The following is a 23498-nucleotide window of genomic DNA, read 5'->3' as shown; positions in this document are numbered from 1 at the left end:
AGTGACAGGATCTTGTATTTCTTGCCAACTCTGACTTCCTACTACCCTGATACTGACTTTCTGACATTTTTTCTTTGGAAGAGAATACATTGGGTGTCCTTTTCTCTTCCTACTGTATCACCTTTCTGGCACTGTTGCACACAGGCTGGTTTCACTGAACCTAGACTATGTGGATAGCACTGCTGCACTTCTTCCTTTATAATTTTTTTTTTCTTTGTAAAACTGTCTTGAACCCACAGGGGTGGGTCAGCCCTGGCCAGCAGCCAAATGCCCGCCCAGCTGCTCTCTCACTCCCCCTCCTCAAAAGGAGAGGGGGGAAAAATAGGATTAAAAAGCTTGTGGGTCAAGATAGACAAGGAGATCGCTCACCAATTATCATCACGGGCAAAATAGACTCGGCTTGTGGAAAATTAATTAATTTTATTGCCAGTTAAAATAGATTTGGGTAGTGAGAAACAGAGACAAAAAAATTGAACCAACAGCTTCCCCCCATCCCTTTCCCCAGGCTCAACTTCACTCCTTCATGCCCACCTCCTCTACCTTCCCCGCCGCGCCGTGCCCTGGGGTGGGTGGGTTGGAGCCGGCTGGAGCCGGCTGGAACCGGCTGTGTCCGGCTCGGGGCAGCCCCGGCCGCTCCTCACAGAGGCCGCCCGGCAGGTCCCCGCTGCCAGCGCCTGGGCACCCGCACCTGGTACACGTACACGTAACACGCATTACCCTCCTTGTTTCAAATCGAGGCATTTGTTACCCCCCTATATGCTGCAGATGTCAGCGTGGCTGCCTGTGGGATATTTACGTGTTGAATTTTTTTCAGCCGTACATACATGGCCTGAGGTTGGATTTTTTTTCAAGGATCAAGCCAAATGTTTTTCCACTTCGGGGACCAAATCAACTTTCACGTAAGAATCAGGAATTTAAAAACTTACAATTTTTTAAAATTATAATAGTATTGACTACTACCTGATTATGTGCAAGATTACGAAGTGAAGTGCATCTGCTGTTTCAAGCGCTTACATGTAATTTCATAATTAATTACTTTTTTTTAAAGAGAATGAAGTAATTCATTATTTGTTAACTTTACACATACGCTCATAGAAAATACTTCCAATTAAGCTTTGTTGGTCAATGACTCCAAAATTCAGTGGTTCTATCAGTACAGTGTGGCAAAAAACATGATTTACTGTCTTTTATAACCATTTTGGTCACATTTAAAAGCATTTGATGTAGTTGCGAAGGCTCTGTTGCAATGTAGTTTAGCATAAATATTGCAAAGTCATTAGGTGGTGTGACTGGGCTAGGAGGAGAACAATATTTCAAGGCCTAATGCGGTTATTAATGAAGTCTGGGAAGACAAATTCATTAACCAGAGACTGAAAAGTGACTGCAGTCTAATTTAAACATATACAAGGATATAGTGACAGTTTCTTCAATTTTTTTCATAGGCATTTTTCATCTCTGGATCAGTTTATATGGAGTTATACACATATCTGAAATACATACAAATTTTTGTATGTATGTCTGAACTATGTTTTCACATATGGTCTAATATGACTGTTATAAGAGTCTGTTTCAGCTTTTGAACAAAGCAAGCATAACCTGTGTATGTGTGTGTGTGTGTATGTATATATGTAGCTCAGCTATATATGGCAGAATGATAGTGAAGGTCTGTAAGACATGCTTTTTTTTTAGCTCCCATTCAACTCATCATGGATGTATTCCAGAACAGAACTATAGTCAGGAATATTAATTTTGAATCTTGGTGGTGCATCCAAATATTATGTGATGATAGATCTATATAAATACCTTAATATTAAAGGATTACTTTTGAGTAAAGGCTTATGTGAGTTGACATAGTTTTCATGAGTTTCTGAGAATTTTGTGCAAAGTAGCTGATCTAAATCCACAAAACAAACATTCTATTTTAATATTCTAATTCTATTCTAGTTTATTTTAGCTTAATTAATTTTAAACTATTGAGCTTTACCTCACTTAAAGTTAATCTAGAACTTATGATTAAAGATAATGTAGAAATCCAGAATCTTTAAATCAGATGCTAAATTTAAAACAAAGCATCCAGTTACTGCAGAATTTCAGAAGTATTTAAGAATAATGTGATAGCTGAATCTTGACTAAAAGTTTAACGCATATATATTAGTCTATTTTAATATATATAAAATAGGCCTTTATATATATCAAATAGACTGTTACATATATATCATATATATATATGTTTTATATGTATAATAGTCTGCCGATAAAGGGAAGAACTATCTTTGTAACAGTGGGGTAGGAGCAGCAGAGGTACCAATCATCTTCAGTCCTTAGTAAGTAATAAATAAGAGCTAAAATATTGCAGGAAGTAAGGGGCAGAGGATTTCAGGAGACATAGTTGTTCTTATACATTAGAACTCAAGACGCACGCACTGGTTTGCTTTGCAGCCTTGACACACTCTTGTAGGACTTTAAAGAAGCATTCTAATTTTGCTGTGCTTCAGTTCCTGGTTATTCCTACTCTGATCATCCTGGGAGGGTGTTGTGGTTTAACCCCAGCCAGCGACAGCCCCACACAGCCACTCGCTCACTCCCCAGCCAGTGAGATGGAGGAGAGAATCGGAAGAGTAAATGTGAAAAAACTCATGGGTTGAGATAAAGCCCATTTAATAGGTAAAGCAAAAGCTGCGCACACAAGCAAAGCAAAACCAGGAATTCATTCACCACTTCCCATGGGCAGGCAGGTGTTCAGCCATCTCCAGGAAAGCAGGGCTCCATCACACGTAACCATTACTTGGGAAGACAAATGCCATCACTCTGAATGTCCCCCCCTTACTTCTTGTTCCCCCAGCTTTATATGCTGAGCATGATGTCATGGTCTGGAATATCCCTTGGGTCAGTCAGGGTCAGCTGTCCCAGCTGTGTCCCCTCCCAACTCCTTGTGCTCCCCCAGCCTCCTCACTGGTGGGGTGGGATGAGAAGCAGAAAAGGCCTTGGCTCTGTGCAAGCACTGCTCAGCAATAGCTAAAACATCCCTGTGTTATCAACACTGTTTTCAGCAGAAATCCAACACATAGCCCCATATCAGCTACTGTGAAGAAAATTAACTCTATACCAGCCAAAACCAGCACAGAGACTTTAGTCAGAAATCAATCATCATAATGGTTTTTTCCACAATGTTTTTTTTCCACAATGAGATCTCAGGTTCTTCTGTAGTCAATTGTCCACAAAATCTTTGACTTGAGTAGAACACCTCATATCAGAGTACTGGGTGTGAGTAGGTAGCATTAGCTGTTGTATTTTTGGTAGTAAATCATTTAAATGTGGATTGAGCCTGTGAAAAAAAGTAAAAATGCTTGAGTAGAGAACAAGAAGAGCAGAGAAATGGGGCCCTGGGGGAGGGAGGATTCTGTCCATCAGGAAGGAAGAACTTGAAAGGAAATGCAGGTCCTTTCTGGGAAACTTGCCCTTTTTTTTTTTTTCTTTTTTTTTTTTAAATATATCCCTTTCTCTTATGCATCCCCTACCCCTTTACTTCTGGACCGTCATTCCTCAAGCTCTAATCTGATAGGACTGCCTGTTATGTGCATTCTCTGACCTTATTGAGCTCTTGCTTCTCCCCTGCAGAGCTGAATTTCCTAACAATGAGTGCAAAACGTTAACATTCCCTCCCAGGGACTGATCTGTGGTCATTAGTGCTACTGCAGCTTGTTAGCAATGGAAGTCATTGTTTGACAGACTGAAAGATGGGTGAGGAGGATGGAGGAAGACATTGTAAGTCTTTATCAAATATATGGATTTTACAGGTACAGCAAACAGTAAGCTTTCAGCAGTGGTACTTTATATGGGCGATTCATATGCCTGCTCACTTAATCACGCAGATCAGACCATAAAACCATAGAATGATTTGGGTTGGAAGGGACCCTAAAGATGATCCAGTTCTAACCCCCCTGCCATGGGCAGGGACACCTTCCACTAGACCAGGTTGCTCAAAGCCCCATCCAACCTGGCCTTGAACACTTCCAGGGATGGGGCAGCCACAACCTCTCTGGGCAACCTGTTCCAGTGCCTCACCACCCTCACAGTGAAGAACTTCCTTATGTCTAATCTAAATCTACCCTCTTTCAGTTTAAAGCCATTACCCCTTGTCCTATTACTACATGCCCTTGTAAAAAGTCCCTCCTCATCTTTCCTGTAGGCCCCTTTTAGGTACTGGAAGGCTGCTATAAGGTCTCCCTGGAGCCTTCTCTTCTGCAGGCTGAAAAACCCCAACTCTCTCAGCCTGTCTTCATAGGAGAGGTTCTCCAGCCCTCTGATCATCTTTGTGTCCCTCCTCTGGACTCGCTCCAACAGGTCCATGTCTTTCTTATGTTGGCTGCCCCAGAGCTGAATGCAGTACTGCAGGTGGGGTCTCACGAGAGCGGAGTAGACGGGGAGGATCACCTCCCTCGACCTGCTGGTCACACTTCTTTTGATGCAACCCAGGATACAGGGCTGCGAGCGCACATTGCTGACTCTTATTCAGTTTTTCATCCACCAGTACTCCCAAGTCCTTCTCCTCAGGGCTGCTCTCAATCCACTCATCGCCCAGCCTGTATTTGTGCTTGGGATTGCCCCGACCCATGTGCAGGACCTTGCACTTGGCCTTGTTGAACTTCATGAGGTTTGCACAGGCCCACCTCTCAAGCCTGTCAAGGTCCCTCTGGATGGCATCCCTTCCCTCCAGCATGTTGACCACGCCACACAGCTTGGTGTCATTGGCAAACTTGCTGAGGGTGCACTCAATCCCGTTGTCCGTGTCACCGATAAAGTTGTTAAAACAGCACCAGTCCCAATACCGACCCCTGAGGAACACCACTCGTCACTGCTCTCCACTTGGACATGGAGCTGTTGACCGCAACTCTTTGAGTGCAACCATCCAGCCAATTCCTTATCCACTGAGTGGTGCATCCGTCAAATCCATGTCTCTCCAATTTAGAGACAAATCCCTGTCCAGACAATGTTATCTTCAGTGTTAGTGTTGGGGGTTTTATGGTCAGTTTTCTTGCTCACTCTTTTCCAGAATATTTTTATAGCTTAAAATTCTTAGCTTGTGTGACTGCTTACTTGATTTCTTCACCTGTCCTGGGTTTTCATATCCATCACGCATAAGCTTGATGTTCTCATGTAGGTGAATACATCAGTCTCTGGTGGAAGCATTATTTCAGGTGCACAAGAGGAAGAGTTATAATGTTTGAGGTAATCCTGCATGTCATGTTGTTGGCCAATGTGGCATTGTGCTGAAGAGTGGTCTGAAGCAACACAACCACCAGCTTCCTCCAAGTACTGCATTAGAGCAGTAAATACATCTGTAGAAGTTAGTTTGCTGCGGTTAGTTACTTTTCTGCTTGATACATGCATGCTTTGGTTGTGCTCAGATTAGAGGCCACTGGCATTAGCATCCGTTTCTGAGAAACAGGATCAGGGCTGCAGACCCTGCGTGCAGGCCACATAGAAACCAAATGCAATACCTGTTTCCTGACTGTCATGGATATGAAAGTGGGCAATACCTCTGCCCTGTAATAGGAATCGAGTTCCATCAAAGATGTTATTTGAAGTCCTGTATTTAAAAAAGCTCCTTACGCAGTAGTGTGCTATGCCTATAAGTAAATTCTGATGTTGTAATACATGTGTCTATACACATATGTGTGTGTATGTGTTCCCTTCTGGTTAGCAAATACTTACAGATAATGAACACAGTCACAAAAATCAAGACTATATTTGAAAGAGAGAAATGTGCTTACTGTATTACCTAAATTAATCAAACCAAATACTTAAGATCTAGATATGTATGATGTATTAATAGATCTTTATGTGTCTGTTTATGTGTATACACACACAATTAATAAATTATCTCTACATAAACACATACTTCCCTACTACCCTATGCCAGTTTTATAAAATCAGTTTGTTTATAGTTGTGTTCAGGTGGTATATAAAATCAGCTTGCCCACCAAATTATTTATTCAGGTTGTTCCACTGGTCTTGCCTACTCTTATCCATTGTTGGTGTGACTTGACCCTCAAGATATTCTTCATTCCCAGTCAGAAATGTTCATACTGAGGTTATTATAGGTCAACAGAGATGTTGATTTCATTGTAAGTAATGTGCTTTCCATGACTGGTGGTTCTTTGGTTTAAAGTAGCTGTTATTTGTCACACTGACAGGTACACCTACTGCGAAATGCTGGCGATGAAGTTACCATCACTGTTCAGTACCTCAGGGAAGCTCCATCATTTTTAAAGCTCCCATTAGGTAAGAGGAAATTAACGGATAGGAGTAATTTGTTTTCCTCTTTGCAGTATTCTCATAATAAGATGACAGTGAGAGAAATACGAATTCAATCCTTGAGTGTTTTACAGGAAGAAGTAGAAAATTGTGTGTGTACTTCATTGTTTAACATGTAAGAATCTAATGCATACTGCATGACTGCTTCTGTATAGTTTATTCAAAATAAAACTGAAAAACTCATTAAAATGCAGTACAATCATGGGTGATATCTGAAAGTTTTTCTACAGAAGCTTTGCCTGAATACAATAAAATAGTGTTTGCAAACATTTGAATCATACATTCACACTGAAAGGTATTTTCAGGACACTTACCAAACAAACAGATAACATTAATTGTGCATATTTAATAAATTACTTTGATATTTTGATAATTTTTGTCAGAGAGCAGAATTATGATATGATAGCTGAGTAGTTTAACAGTAGCAATACTAAATTGTTTATGAGCAATGCAGATGAGGGAAGTTTTTGTTCTTCTGGTTAGCAAATACAAATATTCAAGATACTTGTAATCAATGTTGCAAGTAGAAAAGTGTACATAATATATCAGCTAACTTAATCAGACCAAATAATTTTGCACCAGTTTACCTTACATATGATTCTCTCTCCAAATTAAGTAAAACAGATTTAAAATGTGTCTTGTTCTGGGGATTTATATAAGTTGGGCTCAACTATGTACTTGTTTTTTCTCAATTTCAACAGAATCGCAGGTCTCAGGTCTAGCTCTTGTCATTAGAAGAGTGTCTGTCATTTCGTCTAGATTCTTACACCTATTAAAAGCAAACTTGACAGGCCTCCACTAAGCTGAACTATACATTTCATGCTAAAACCTTTATGTCAGTTCTTACTGTGTGTCATTTCCATTTGAAAATGGAATCTAGATTTGAAGAAATCTTGTGTTTACATTTGGAGATCTTTGTCTGGTCAGTGTTCCTTGTAATGAAACTTCAGGTTTTGTCTTCCTACTTTTCCTACTAGGTCATCAGACAACTATAAACTAGTGTCTGTAATGCCTTGGATAACTGTGTCCCAGCTTAAACATGATTTTGGCAAGCTAGCAGGGTCTTACTGGTAGTTTCTGTGTTATTGGCCATAGTCATTTGTGGTTATGACAGTCCTACTAGCAATTTTAACTCATCTTGTTGATTGACATCACTTGGACCCTATCGCTTATGGTTGGTTAACCTTAGCTAAGAGCCAAACTCCTACCCAGCCGCTCGCTCACTCCCCCTCCTCAAACAGAACATGGGGAGAAGATAGAATGAAAAAGCTCTGGGGTCAAGATAGAGACAGGGAGATCACTTATTAATTACTGTCATGGGCAAAATAGACTCAACTTGGGGAAACTTAATTAAATGTATTGCCTATTAAAATAGATTCCATGAGTGAGAAACAAAGACAAATCAATTGAAACAACACCTTCCCCAAATCCCTTTTCCCAGGCTCAACTTCATTCCTGACCCCTCTACTTCCCCTGCAAGTGTTGCAGGGGAATGGGGGGTGAGGGGTTGGGGTCAGTACACAGTGTTCCTCTCTGCCACTCCTTCCTTCTCACACTTTTACCCTGCTCCAGCGTGGGTCCTTCCCACTGGCTGCAGTCCTTTACAAACTGCTCTAGCATGAGTCTTCAACATGGGCTGAAGTTCTTCAGGAAAAATCTGCTCCAGCATGTGTCCCCCACAAGCTGCAGGTTCCTTCAGGGCACATCCACCTGCTCCAGCATGGGGTCGTCCCTGGGCTGTGGTGTGGGCATCCGCTCCTACGTGGTCCTCTATGGGCTGCAGGGAAATAACCTGCTTCATCATGGTCTCTCCATGGACTGCGGGGGAATCTCTGCTCTGACACTTGGAGCACCTCCTCCCTCTCCTTCACTGACCTTGAGTTTCATAGGATTTTTTTCTCACACTTTTTTCCTCACTCCTCTCTCTGCTGTTCTGCATTTTGCCCTTTCTTAAATAGTTGCCCAGAGGTGCTACCAGCTTGGCTGCAGGGCTCAGCCATGCCCTGCAGTGGGGCGGCTGGAGCTGGCTGGAACCAGCTGTGTCCAGCACGGAGCAGCCCCTGACCATCTCCCACCCCTGGAGCCACCCTGCCCCCCAAAACCTTGCCACTTACACCCAGTACACACTCTGTGTGAGACAGCTGCTACCTTCACAAGTAGTTCACGCAGGTCCAGGAATATTGGTGCCCTCTTGGTACATCATGGGAGCTAAGAGGAACTTAGCTGCGTCCTGTGTTGCCTTTCTCACCAGGAGGCACTGCAACCGTTCCTGTCTGGGAGGCTGAGATCATGGCACTGCTTCCATAAAGTACTGTTTCTGGAAAGAGAAAGCAGTGGTTAGCAGGGAGACCAGATCATCTTCTATCTCCATGTGACCAGAGGTGCGTGCAAAACTTCTGTAGGTAAATAGCTTCCATGAATACTTGAACCAGGAACTTTCACCTTACAAAAACCTCCATTCTCTTTCAGAGGGCCTGTTTCATGGCCTGTGGCCAGCTAGCACCATTTGGAGTCTGCCCTGATTACTGTTGTTCAAAGAAAACCTGTTTGGAATAGGGAAGACAGTGCCATTTTAAACAAACTATCACAGACTATCAACAAGCACAGCAGAGAAGCAATGCTTCTTAAATGAAAGAGACATCTTGGGTACAAACAGCTCATTTGGGGCAGCTTATTAGATTTGCCTCCTTTACGCAGAGCATGAGGAAATCTTTGGCAAGCATTATGCTATCCTGCCCAGTCCCATGCATGATCCCACGCCTTCAGTCCTATACTGCATCCTCAGCAAAAGGACTTGCTAAGTATGATCAAACAGGTCAGGAACTTAAGAAATGACCCTTCTGAACTGAACCTGGACCTCAGCACAGAGCTCACCTGCTCCTCTCCAGGGTGTTCTGTGCAGCCATCCAATACAGGCTGAAACCAAGCTCGGTGAGTCAGATGATCTTTGGTAAGTCACTTGACATAAATACTCATTCTTGTGGTGAGGAAATAAGCAAATAAGGTGTCGAAAATTATGGAAAATAGGTCTGGTTTAGGGCCATACACTGAAGTTAAGGAGAATAGCCGTGGGGGGACAAAGCACCCCATTTCAAGAAGAGCTTTTCACAAGCCCATGCACAAAAGGGAATTTCAGTTGTGAAGCATCAGTAACACATATAAGAAGCTAAGGAGCAATTCTACTATGCAATAAAGTAATTCCCAACTCACACTGCAGGCAAGATTTAAGTGCATACATGCATAAAACTGAAGTATCTTGGCCTTTCCTAACATCCCAGAAGACTCAGGCACATGGTGCCCTACCTTGAAGCATTCAGTCAGATCAACTGCTATTCTGGCAGTTTTAGTACTGTGGTGAGTTCACTTCAAATGCAGCCATAGTCTCTTCCTATTAAGCAGTATTACTACTATTTCTATAACTACATCATCCGGAGTAGCATCTGCCTCCCCTGCTTCCTTCTCACACCTCTTCCTTCCCTACACTATCTCATGCCACAGCTAGCAAAAGCACAAGATGTCACAACAGGGAAATACCTGCCTACAGTTCTCACCACATTTTTCTGGTTGCTTCACTCATTATTGTGAACAACAAATACAGGATTTGGCATGGATTTAGACATGGATACTGATTAACTGGCACTTAATGATGAGACAAAGGCCACTTGTTTCTGTGTTTGGAGGAGGCCCTAACCCAGGGTGGTATGCCAGTATTGATCGTTGTCTCTTTCATAGCTGCGTGGGACACTTGGCCCTTACTGGGCTATTATGAGACTGTCCATAATAGTAAATTAAATTATGCCAGCAAATATTCTCTGCCACACGGATTTGATCAGCAATTTTATAAAATATTGCCGAATGCTTGGCATAATTTTGCATAGGACAAACACTTCTTTCTCAAAAAACTATTGGGCCTGGATCAGAAGTTAGCATGGAACAGTAGGATCATTAACTGTCTGCTTCACTGGGTGGTCTGGGTCCATGGCTAGGATGATTCCTCATCCCATGGCCTGTGGTTTGCTCTAAGGTCGCTGTAAGCTAGAGAGAGGATAGATTTGTGTTTCTGGAAACCAAAGGAAGGCATTTTGGTTTTTGGAGCTGAGTCAGGAAGTTATTAGTGGCTATGAGGGTTATTTGTTAGCCTGTTACAGAATAATTATGGCATCAGCTCTTGGGATTCTCTGGAGCTAAGTCCATTACCCATCCCAGAGCTGAGCAGGGCTTGTAGGAGCCTTTTAGATAAGATTCACTGCTGCTGGGAAGACTCTTCAAGACATTTTGCGGTAAAACAGACTCTTCAGAATTTTTCTTTGTGATAGTTACACCAAATTATCAGAATATTTTGAAGTTGCAAAGCTTGCAGTGTAATTAAAAATCACCAGGAGTGTTTTCTTTGATTTTAATTTTGTCGTTGTTCTGGAATGGGCTTTTTGTCTGTTGGAGGTTGTCTATGACATAATTAGCAAGTTAGATAAATGAGATTTTATATGCAAGAGGTCTCCAGTATCATTCAGCGGTGTTGATCATCAGACAAATTGTTGTGAAGGATAAAGTCTTGCTGACTACTTGCTGTACATTGATCTGCTGTACTGTGTTTTGGGGGTTTTGTTTGTTATTTAGTTATTTAGCGTAATTCACTGACTGAAATAAAGAACCACCTGTTGATGGGACTCTGAGTTGATGACCAGAACTTTAATAGAGACCTTTCTAGATATAGAAAGCTTAAGGCTTTTAAAGTTAAAAATAAAATCCAGGCTTTATTAAAATAAGTAGTAGAATACCTAACTTTTTAAATTGAAAAATCTCAGTGATTCTGTCAAAAAAAATATAAAAGGATTTATAAACAACTCCTACCTATACAGCTGCAAATGAGTTCTTGCTTTAGGTTTAGTGTCAGCTAGCTTGGTGCTTTCCTGAGTTACTGCTAGCTCTGCAGAATCCCCTGTGATCCTTACAAAGTTTCTTTCCCTCACCTCGGAGTTCTGCCTGTCTTTTTTCTGCTGCCCCCAGGGGCGTCTCAGTCTCTTTTGTGAACTGCAGACTCCTATATCCTCGCTATCTCTCTCTCTCTGACCCCATCTCACCTTACAGCATAAGTTTTTTTTTTTTCTCTGAGCATACTCAGCTATTGCTCAGGTAAAGATAAGGCAAAGATCTTCTCTCCCACAGGATCCTTCCTGACCCAGCCTTCTCCAAAGAACAAAAATGCCACAGCTGAGAATAAGCAAATGAAACAGGTGAAGCCTGTCATAGCGTAGGTTTGCATCTCTCATAGTCTGGCTGTCTAACTATAATTTGGGTGAGATAAGAGGACAGCTAGGCAATTATGATTGCTGGAAATCTCACAACATACCAAATACCTTTTTTACTGGCATCAGTACCCATCAGGATACTGTATTGTGGTCATGGAGCAGGGCGTTACCTGTAGCAGATGTTTTATTTTACATAAACACTTGGAGTCTCAACTACTTGGGCAAGGGCCACAGTAGCAGATAGTACAAGACTTACTGTGTTAGTATATTTTGTATCATGTATATTGTGTGTGTGTGTGTACGCGCGCGCGCGTAATGAGAGCACTGCACCTTGCATGAAGGCAGTTGAGCATATACAGTGGGAGCTTCTAAAATGATGAACGAGGCCATGACGGAGTAGTCCATGAGTGAGTGAGGCAGAATAGGCAGGGAGCAGACTAAAAGACTTCTGAACTTGCTTGCAGTCAAGTGGTGGAAGTAGCATAGTCTGAGAGAGGCTGTGTCGTTTGTTGTGACTCAAAAAGCCAAAGCAAGCCGCTACACTGAAAAGCAAATCCACAGGAACACTGTGCGAGGAGGGAAATTTGTTCCTTAAACTTTTATTCTTGGCTTTCCCATGCAATGGATGTCAGTTTTCTCTACTTAAAAAAAATAAATTATTCTAATGTAGTATTTTGTATTATGGTAAAATCTGGATTTAGAGATTTGAAAATACCTAAATTCATGTCTTTTGATATGCTCAAATTGCTGAAGAGGTGGCATAATTCCACTTTAGGAGTCTGATTGACTCATGGACCTGTCATAGTTGTCTACTGCTGGAGACAGTGGGATTCACCAACAGGCAGAGTCTTCAGTGGAGAATTTAATGCCAACTTTTTTATTCCAGTATTTTTATTTAAAAAAATTAGAAATTATCTTCTGTTCCAGCAAGTCACTGTAGTCATCTATGAGTATGAACATAGATTTTTGTGGTCTACTGTACGTGTATAGTAGCTACAAAATGTTGTAGCTAGCTACTAAAGTTGGCGCTTGGGTTAGACCCATACAAGCAAAGCATAATGGTTCCTTCTGCTGACATCATCTAATGCTGTACAGAAAGGACTCCAAATGAAAACATACTGAAACTTCAGAATTCAGGGTAAAATTCTGAGACCTCAGCACTGAACTGGCACAGATTTGTTACGGAGAAAATGAGCTTTTGTTGAATTAAGTTCCGTTTTGCTAAATCTTCAAGATAGGTGGAATAGATACATACAAAAATATATGACTAAGAATGACTTTTTTACTTTTGTGATGTTAAACTTGACAGGACTATTAATGTGAAAGTATTTACAGGCAATTTCAGGTGACTTCTTCAGATGGAAAAAAATGAGTTTTCAGTGGTGATGAACATAATGCTGTAAAAATTGATTTTATGTGCTTTATTGATAAGACCAAGTGCTGCCTGACAGTAATTGTATATTATTGGTGCTATCTGTTAACATTTTACATTTAAGCAGAAGTTACACTATGATGTGACTTTGTGCTGTTTCCATTATTGTATGTTACAAAAGTAATAAGCTTTCATGGAGTCACTTTAACTACTAAAGCAGAATCATGATGCATAACTGCTGAAGGAAGAGAGATCTTGAAGAATGTAACTGTGTAATCTTAACATATTAACATAGTATCAACATTTCAAGATGACTGCTTTTAATTTCTCAGTTTGAGAAAGGACATAATTTTTGAAAGTAATTGGCATTTTAAGAAAAAGATATATCCATTAATAAAGTGTATGTATCTGTACAGTTAGTACTTGCCTGAGAGTTTCTTATTAGCTTTGTTTATAAATGCCATCCATGGTTATACTAAAGTGAGACTTTCAAGACTTAATAGGAAAGTTATTTATTAAATTAATGGGACTTGTGTAACTAAATTTCTTACTTGGTTTTTGAATATCTTCTTCTCAGTGAAAAAAGGCTTAATCCTGCAAACAGTGAAGGATACAAGTAGTTCCCATGAGCACAGCCTCTACAAAATGATATCTAGCTACCTTGTTTCTTTCTAGACATAAAGTATAGCATATGGACATTTTATTGGCTGTCATCCTAAAATGCAAGTAGTACTTCTGGCTTGGTGTGGTGATTTATGTTAAAAATGCTTCCTGTGTTTTACAGCTGGAATAGACATTTCCTGATGTATATATATATATATATTTAACATAAGCTATTATTTTTCATGGTCTGATTTCCAGGTTCCCCTGGACCATCCAGTGATCACAGCAGTGGGGCTTCATCACCTCTCTTTGACAGTGGCTTACACTTAAATGGAAACTCAACTAACACTGTAAGCAAATGAATAATAAAAACATGGTGTAAGCTATGTAAATTCTCTTCCCATTCTGAGCTTCAAAATGCTAGTGTAGGACTGTAAGACTACCCTAATTTTGTTGTTGTTGTTTGCTTGTTTGTTTGTTTGACTGATTTTTAAGTACATATACTGTAAAATTCTGTACTTACTTACAAAGTAATCAACATGGGGCCCTGGGCTGCTAGGTTCTTACTCTGAGGCAACTGAGAAGCTTGTAGGAGTGAGCACGGTAAGATTTAACCATTCTTTAGGCATGAATTCATGTGAACTTTTGTCATACTTTGTTGAATGGTAGTATTGTACTATTGAATTTAGTCCAGCTAGAGATGTTGAAATGCACAAGGAAATCAGAAAATAATGTAAGGTTAAATTATTTAAGCAAACTTTCATGATAGGAAAGAAAGGGAGAAAAAGAGAAAGAAATAAAATGGGAAAGCAGACTTAGGGGAAAAAAAAGGACTGTTTCTTTAATCCAGAGGATATTCAGTTCTTTTTTCTGTTGTGAACAGCTATGATTGAATTAATTGCAGCATTGTGGAAAAAAAAAAAAAAAATTCCTTTCTCCAGGAAAAATACAAGTCACCAAAGCCAAAGATGATAGGAAGTCTTAGTAGGCGACAATGTTGCTCTTTTAAAATTGAAGACTGAAGGCATAAATACTAGCTGTACAAGGACATGGAACTTCATGTTCAAAACTTGTTTAGCTCCTAACAAAGTGCAGCTGTAGTCTTTCGGCTGGTTATTAAATTTTACAGACGGACTGCCTAGTGTATGAAGTGAAGGCTTCTCCTTTCCTCTGTTTTTCCTTTTCTTTCCTACTCAGCCAGAGAAGTCAGTGTCTGCTGCTTACTGTACTTCTCCCAAGCTTTGCACTTCTTTGAGCACTGTCTCTCTAAACTAATCCTTAAGGCTCATTTTCATCTGATAAATACATATATATGATAATATAAATATATTATATATATATGATAAATAAATAAATAGAAATATGCTTTTCTGTGCTGATACCTGTTCCTTAGTGCTTGGGATCCAAACTGAGCATAAATACAGGTGGTTTCATGTTTATTTGTTTTTAATTATCCAGATAATTATAACCTTTAATTACCTTGTATTGTTGTCTTATTAAAAAACCCCAATCTGTCCTTAGGGTCCAGCATTCTGCAATGCATGTCTACCATGTGCTCTGCAGACAAAGTCGTTTCTGCAAAGAGCTTACGTTGTAAGAAGAGGGCTATGGTCAGATGAATGCCTGTGATTGCATTAGCATGTTTTAGTAAATTAATGCCTATTAAGTGCTAGACTGAGTGTGCCATAATAACTTTCAATAATCATTATGACTGTACTGTGGGAATTGCACACTTTGAATTCTAAGCATTATAAAAACATAAATAAATGGCTGGAGTTTTGTAGACTTGTAACAGAGAAATTTAGAGTTAGTTGCCAAGGTAGCACACAAAAGGCTGTGCATAAGCTTGAAATGTAAGTGGCGAAACAGAAAGTAAAAAAAAGGGAAATACTAAGGTACTAGCTTGCTTTTATATAGCACTCAATTTTTCTGAAGCTTGACATAAAGTCACATGAGGAGCTATGTACGCGCAAGACACTATGACCTAGAAGAGAAATAAAGCAAAACAATCTACCTTATATCTAGCCTAGTAAAAAAGCCATGATCTCCTTTCATAGGAAACAAAAGGAAAATGGCCAGATTCTTATTGTGAAATGCAAAAGCAAGGTCCTAAGTATTCTGAGCAGGAATGACTGGATTTTGAGATGTTCTGCTGGAGGTGTGTGGTCAAACTTTTATCAAACTAAGCTGTGAGTGTAACTGAGCTGTGATCAGATCTTCAAAAGTAGTTATAAATGTTTTTCAACTACCAGCTACTGAGTGCTTCTACTTTTTTTAATTGGTTATTTTCGTTTTTACGGTAAAGGAAGAGCAGAACTAACATTTCCTAAACTGGTATTGCCCAGTAAGGCTAAAGATATTTAAATCCCTTTTTAATGTCACCTTGGTAGGGGAGATCTGACTCACTTTGCATATTGCATCTTGTAAGTTTGTGTTGCAGTTGTATGTACCTTCCTAACCACAGTCAGATCCTTGCCATATTAGACAATGCACATATACTTATGAGCGGAATGCTGCTCCAAAAAGCACGCAGTGTAAAGGAAAGGACAGGAATGAAAGGTAAGGAATTACTGTTATGTCAGTTTTACCAAGCTGTCATTCAGTATGTCTGTTCTGAAAAACAAAGGTATAGAGACACTTAAGCTAGCTTGGATCACATAGACAGTAGTTTAGCCATGTTAATAACAAGCTGCTTCTGCCTAATACGATTATACCATTTTTGCCTAATATGATTATACCATTTTCAGTTCTGGTGCTAGCTTGCCTCTGTATGACATATCTTTATCACCTCTGCTGTGAAGCATCTGTTATATGTGATGTGATATCATCTTCAGGATTTATATACATCCTCCCTATAATATCAGAGCAGTTTGCATTATAGCACTTTAACAGGGTTCTCTGGAACACAGAGAAATGAGCTGAAGTGTTCTTTTCACACCTAATTATTTTGTGCTTGGGTACAGTGACAAATGCTATAGAGATTGGTAGTGGCAGATGCATTCATCTGTATCTTATAAGTGGTTTATTAAACACCATGTGAAGTTTCAGAGGGGAACATAAAACATTCAGAGGAGGTGGTCTCTAGGCTAGTGATTACAGGTTGTTTACTTGAAGATTTCTAACTACAAAACAATGAAGACAATACTGTAGAGATACTCTCCTAGATGTCCAAATATCCTAGATGTCCAGGCCAGCTCTCTGGAGAAACTGGGGGTAAAAAAAAAAAAAAGAGAGACCAGAAATAAAATTCCTGTTTAAGACACCATTGAATAATATGATAGTTACAATGCAAAGGGAAAATGTAGTAGCTTTTCATTTGTTTGGAAATCCAGCTTCTCTGAATTGTCCAAAAGTGATGTTCTAATAAGTGAAGTGAGACCAGAGTAAATCATGATTTTCTGTGTGTTCATGTAATTTAAGAACTCTAATTTAATTTTGATGGTGTGTGTTTAGTTTAGTTGGTTACATGAAACTAAACAGGCACTTAAAATTTTCTAAATTGCTTTAAAATATTTTTCCCTTGGTGGCTTTATTTCATCTGTTAAATTAGAAAGTTTTGCTTTAAAAAAGACATTGCCTACTTCATCACCAAGTACATTTTTTAAAAAAGGAAAAATACAGATGCTTAACTCTTGGTGGGACCAGTAGGATGCTAAATCTTTAATGTCTGTGGTAGTCCTGGTTCCAGAGTGAGAGAATGATGACTTAATCCCAAAAAGGCAAAAAGGGAAGAGGATCCAAGAAAAGTGGGTGGACACCCTTCTTACTGAGAGTAAAAGCTATTCTGATGGATACTTCAGTGGAGTGTGTGACCAGACCATTGAATTGAGATTGAATTGCTGCCCTACATCTGAAAGCTTCAATATTTTTTTTATTTTGAATGTTCCTGCAGTGTCTTTCAATTCAGTATAAACACACTATTGATCATTCTTAAGTTTTATTTTATTCTTCATTTTTATCATCCTGTAGCTCACTTTAAAGAATAAAAGTTTCAGGATTTCAGATCAATACCTTTTCTATTAGAATGGTTTAGCATGTGATATCAATAGACTCTGCCAACTCTTGATCTGAAAATCCATGATTTTCTCACTGAATATGAAAGCAATGTAACTTTAAATTGACTTCCAGTTCACAGTGTATCATTTGGTAATGTACGTGCATAAAATTTAATTAATGTAATAAATACAAAAAATATCTCTCTTAGAGATACAGCACTGGTTACTCTCATGAAAGTAATCATCACCATGTCTTCCATTTATTTGCTGAAGAGAAACTTAAAATAGATGAACACAGCTAGCTACACTTAAATATTTTGGTCTGCTGCTGTGCTGAGGACCTTTATGAAATGAGATAAACACACTGCAAATAAGTGTGCTTCTTTTTTGCGGTTAATAAAATATGAATTATCTGTCCCCTTTCCACCTACAGGGAAAAATAATCCAAGTTTTCTGTTTCTGATTACACCTCTCAGGAATCATAGCAGTAGAAGCTGGAAAAAGCCTACTAAATAACACCTTCCTACTCCACTACTATAGAATTGTTAAGGAAGTGCTTCTGATATTGAGTATTGAAATTGTTTGATTTAGATTTAGCTGTTCAAAAGTGCTGTGTTTTTCTAATTCTGATTAGAGTTGATTGGGACTTTCACTACGACATTAATGAAGTGAATAAAAGGTATCTTTAAAAGTCTTACCTTTTAGTTGTATTGATCCCCACTGTCACTGCTAATCCTTTCAGTAGACTTATTTCTTTTAGTATTTAACATCTGATCAGGTTGGTCATTTCTTCTGCACAGAAATTAAAAACTTGTTTAATTTCTTAGTTTCCCACTAAAGTTTAAGTCAAATACAGTTTTAGGATGTATTTTTTTAACTTAGAGCCTTAACAAAAGTTGCTGAAAGGAAATACAGCATTGGAAATACAAAAAAAGTCTTACTAGCTGCTAAATAAATGAACACTGAACAATATTTGCTGCTTTATGGCATCTAATACTAGTTTAAACAGTATTCATTTAAAACACTGAAAATTAATCTGATATTCACACACCTTCAAAGAAGGTGGCTTCAGTTTTTTAAGTGGGACTGGCCTAAATCCAAGTCTGTTTCCACTGGAAAAGAAGTCAAAGACCAAGAAAGGCCAGATAAAAGATTATGACTTCGTTATTTATCTTTCAGAAAAAAGTGCAGCAGGATCACAATGGAACTAATATGCCAAGTAGAAAACAGTAACTTGCATTTGTTAGGTATCTGGTTTCATTTTTTGATTACACTTATTCTTCCCATACACAGCCCTTTCGTGTGAATGTTTTGTTTCTTATAGTTCTTATGAATTTGTTCATTTTAGTTTGCAGCAGCAGCAAAAAGAAAATGGCTTAGGAGATAAAGCCCAGTTTATTACTTTTTTTAATAATTTCTGATAGATATTGGGTCATTTTCTTTATGCATTTCCTTTTTTTTTTTTTTTTAATTACACTTGCAATTAAAATACTTTGAGTCCCTTTACTTACTTGATGGATTGTAGGGAGCAATTCATCTGACTAATCACCAGGAATCTGCTTTAGGGAGAGTTGTATTGCTCTGTAGGTTGTGCTGAGCGTATCGAGCACCTTTCATCGGCACAGATGGACAAAGGAGTTTGGGGGAGTGGTGTTGTTTATTAATGAATGATGCTCTTCTGTTTGGCCTGTGATATTCACGAGTGCAGAATGAGAGCTGTGGAGGAATTAAATTTGCATTTGATTCTTGGACAAAATCATCTCTTTTTTCTCTTACTATCTGTTCTCCTGCCTATGACTACAAAGCTGCAAAATGGACCACTTCAGGTCAGAGCTAGATTATAAAGAGAGGTTAGAAATTTGAAACTCTGTTGTATGAGTAGATGAAATTATGACCATTTCTCACCTGTTGCCAACACGGTGAACAGAAAGAGCAGCCATCTTTCATGTGTTTTAGCAGGCAGTATCAGAAGTCCTTGGTTAGAGGGAAATACATGTGGTAGCATTATGAGATTGAAGACTAAATGAGGAAGCTGAAGTGTTAGAAGAAATGAAAGCAAGCTTTTTCTTTTCTTTTCTTTTTTTTTTTTTAACTGGAAGGATCCATCTACTGTTGCCCCAAGTTAGTGTTCGATTACTGTTCCAAATACCGTGCCCTGGTAATGATCAGCGTGGAAATAGAGGGGCATATAGTGATGACCTGTTTCCAGATTTGATGTTAGCATAGATGAACTCCAGCAGTTCAGGTACATGCTGTAAATGGCATATAGTGAAAAATGGTAGTAAAACTGAGGCAATGAGTTTTCCCACAAAGTTGCATCCAGTGTCATTCCACAAGTTCCTGCAACAAATTGACACTTAGTGAGCTCCTAGTTAGTGATACAAGTAAGAGGCAAGCCTCAGATTTATCCTGAGGGGTGTGCAGACTGTGTGGAGTTCAAAGAATTTCCCTAACCTTGAGGTAATTTTTCTAAGCAAGGACAGCACACCCCATTTGGGGATATAAAAGGCTGCCGAAAGCTGCCTGTAACAGCTGAAGTTTGGGTACACTTGCATTTATAGTGTAACGCCATAGTAATCTCAACATTATATTTTGTTCTATTCTTTTCCTTATATACCCTTAATGTTGAGTTTTGATTTCTGACTGCTGTTACAGTTTGAGAAGAGTCATAATTACTTCCTGCTTTTTGTGCTGAGACTTAATATAAACTACTCTGGCCCCTGTCCTCTACCCCCAAAGGAAGAATATATCTGGAAAGATGTTCCAGGCAAGGTTGTTGAGGTTACTCAGGAACCAATTACATACTAGCCTGAGGGAAACAAATTAAAGAAAAAGGTGCAAGATTCTGTCAAATAGTCCATATGTATTCTCTAAAAATATCTTAGTCAGGCTTGTACCTTACTGGTTCATTAAAAAAAAAATAATGTAATAGCACCTAGCAGCAGAGCTATAATGAAATATTCATTAATATTTCCATTGTAAATCACTTCTAGAGAAACTTACATAATTGAAACATTTTTAATTTGTTCCTCACTGGTAGAATAGTAATCCCATTGATTTAAATGCATAGCTACTGCAGTGAATAGGGCAGTGTAAGTCCCTAACGGCATGTAAGTCTGCCGTACAGACTCTCCATGTAAACATCACATATAGGTGCTCAGTGTCTACAAACCATCCATTAATTAAAAAGCATTAAATGTCTTCAAGAGCAGTCATTAAATTTCAAAAGCATGCATGTGATGCAGCATTAGAATTAAAATGGTGTTTCTTTTCTGTGCTGGAAAGGGAGTGGTAGTATCCTTGTTTCACATGCTGTTTCACCTTCCTCCCATTTAATTAAACAAAGTCTGTCAATTAAAATAATGTAGAATAGAGCTGTATAATTAAAAGTTGCTGCTTTCATTGAATTTTAAAGACATCAAATTACTTGTCCAAATTGTTACTTCGTCTGGAAGAGCTTGTTTCCTGTATGGAAGCCTTTATCTATTAAATGATTTGGTGATGCATACTTTACCAGATAATTACTGTCTTCTTAAAGCTGTCACAGAATTGTGCACCTGCATCTAAGAATTCCATTAAAAATAAATACACACAGATCCTCTCCTGAATTGATGCTGCATCAAAGGAATGCACAGGTATTTTGATATCGTCATTAAATCCCTCTGAATTCTGAGACAAGTCGAATGCTCTAATTGACTCCTATTTACAGTAGATATCTCAATAATGTGCTGCTTTAGCTGGGCATCACAAGAGTTTCACTCATGTCTCTACTCCCGGCTGAACACTTGTTAATTGTGTTGTTCAATGATTAAAGTAAGCTAATGTAAGAATCTTTTACTGCTAAATGGAGCGGTCTTGTTTTCTCCTCCAACCAGTCTACAGCCTCTGTTTCCTATCTGTCCCTGGAATAAGTATTAGCAAATATTCAGCCACACATTGGTCAGATCAGTTATTTGACCCACTGAAAACTAATCCTACCTATATATATAAATATATATAATATATGTATATAGAATATATACATATATTTCAGTCACAGACCTGACTGGAAACTATATAGAGAGCTCATCCAACTGTGAGTTGAATGGTTTCTCGTGCTGTTGCAAGAAATTATGTGACTCTAATTTTCTTCCTCCAGAATAAGTGTAAGACAATTCTGCCTACTTTGAAAAGTATATTATATTGAGGGCTTTTCTTTGAGTATGCTGTAGTATTTTTAGTAATGGAGTTTTGACAAGATGCACTCCAGTTTGCACCAAAAGTCAGGATTTGCTAATCTAAAAGTTTTTACCAAAATCCATTAAAATTTATTGGCCAATGTTTTCAGTTATGGATATTAAGCTATGCCAACCCATTTTTTAGCATTTCAGAGTTCAAGGACCGCCTGGACAATGCTCTTAGTCATATGATTTAGTTTTAGGTAGTCCTGCAAGGAGCAGGAAGTTGGACTCGATGATCCATGTAGGTCCCTTCCAACTTAAGATTTTCTATGATTCTACAATTCTATGATTTCAACTTCAGAGTTTTTTTAACTAGGAAAATATTTCAATATATAAATATAAAATGTATTAATGTTGCTAGCATTTTCATATACTTATTTTACAGAAAAATATTTTATATTCTTCTCAGAAATTCTCAGCAATGCTTACTAAAGCAGAAATAGCAAAAATACCTTGAGAGATAAATAACAGCATCATCATAATCATCTCCTTTTGAACCAGTATCAACAAAGACGGTAACTAGAATTAGTCATGCCTCTTACATATACATGTGCTTGGTAGAAATACCAGTTTACGGAACAGGCTCAAGACTTAAGGATACACTTTGAAATAATAAATCCTCTAAAGCAAAAAATGGGTAAATTCTGAATGATCAGTAAAAGGTCGTATTTTTTTCTAATGGGTATCACACTTGATTCTTATTTCACAGAATCATAGAATCGTTTAGGTTGGAAAATACCCTTAAGGTCATTGAGTCGAACTCGATGTTAACCTAACACTGCCAAGTCCATCACTAAACCATGTCCCTAAGCACCACATCTACACGTCTTTTAAATACCTCCAGGGATGGTGACTCAACCACTTCCCCGGGCAGCCTGTTCCAATGCCTGACAACCCTTTCAGTGAAGAAATGTTTCCTAATATCCAATCTAAACCTCCCCTGGTGCAACTTGAGGCCGTTTCCTCTTGTCCTATCACTTCTTACTTGGGAGAAGAGACCAACCCCCACCTCACTACAACCTGCTTTCAGGTAGTTGTAGAGAGCTGTAAGGTCTCCCCTCAGCCTCCCTTTCTCTGGACTAAACAGCCCCAGTTCCCTCAGCTGCTCCTCATAAGACTTGTGCTCCAGGCCCCTCACCAGCTTGGTTGCCCTTCTCTGGACACGCTCCAGCACCTCCATGTCTTTCCTGTAGTGAGGGGCCCAAAACTGAACACAGGACTCGAGGTGCGGCCTCACCAGTGCCCAGTACAGGGGAACAATCATTTCCCTGCTCCTGCTGGCCACACTGTTTCTAATACGAGCCAGGATGCCATTGGCCGCCTTGGCCACCTGGGCACGCCACTGCCTCATATTCAGCCAGTTGTTGACCAATACACCCAGGTCATTTTCCTCCGGGCAGCTTTCCAGCCACTCCTCCCCAAGCCTGTAGCATTGCATGGGGTTGCTGTGACCCAAGTGCAGGACCTGGCACTGACCCCTGTTGAACCTCATACAATTGGCCTTGGCCCATCAATCCAGCCTGTCCAGATCCCTCTGCAGACCCTTCCTACCCTCAAGCAGATCAACCCTCCCTCCCAGCTTGGTGTTGTCTGCAAACTTACTGAGGGTGTCCTTGATCCCCTCATCCAGATCATTGATAAAGATATTAAACAGAACTGGCCCCAGTACTGAGCCCTGGGAGACACCACTTTGTGACCGGCCACCAACTGCATTTAACTCCATTCACCACCACTCTTTGCT

At 39.3% G+C, this 23498-nt stretch overlaps 1 protein-coding gene across 1 annotated transcript in view; it reads left to right on the top strand.

Moving 5' to 3' along the window:
• SNTG2 (syntrophin gamma 2) overlaps positions 1-23498 on the top strand; it is a 193879-nt gene that overhangs the window by 82806 nt on the left and 87575 nt on the right. Inside the window, exons 7-8 of the mRNA XM_052809394.1 lie at positions 6198-6285; positions 13801-13892. Coding sequence (XP_052665354.1) covers positions 6198-6285; positions 13801-13892 — 180 coding nt within the window. The remainder of the gene's footprint in view (positions 1-6197; positions 6286-13800; positions 13893-23498) is intronic.

Source organism: Harpia harpyja, chromosome 15 (genome assembly GCF_026419915.1).
Source record: "Harpia harpyja isolate bHarHar1 chromosome 15, bHarHar1 primary haplotype, whole genome shotgun sequence".
Lineage (NCBI taxonomy): Eukaryota > Metazoa > Chordata > Aves > Accipitriformes > Accipitridae > Harpia > Harpia harpyja.
This window is presented reverse-complemented; position numbering and strand designations above follow the sequence as displayed.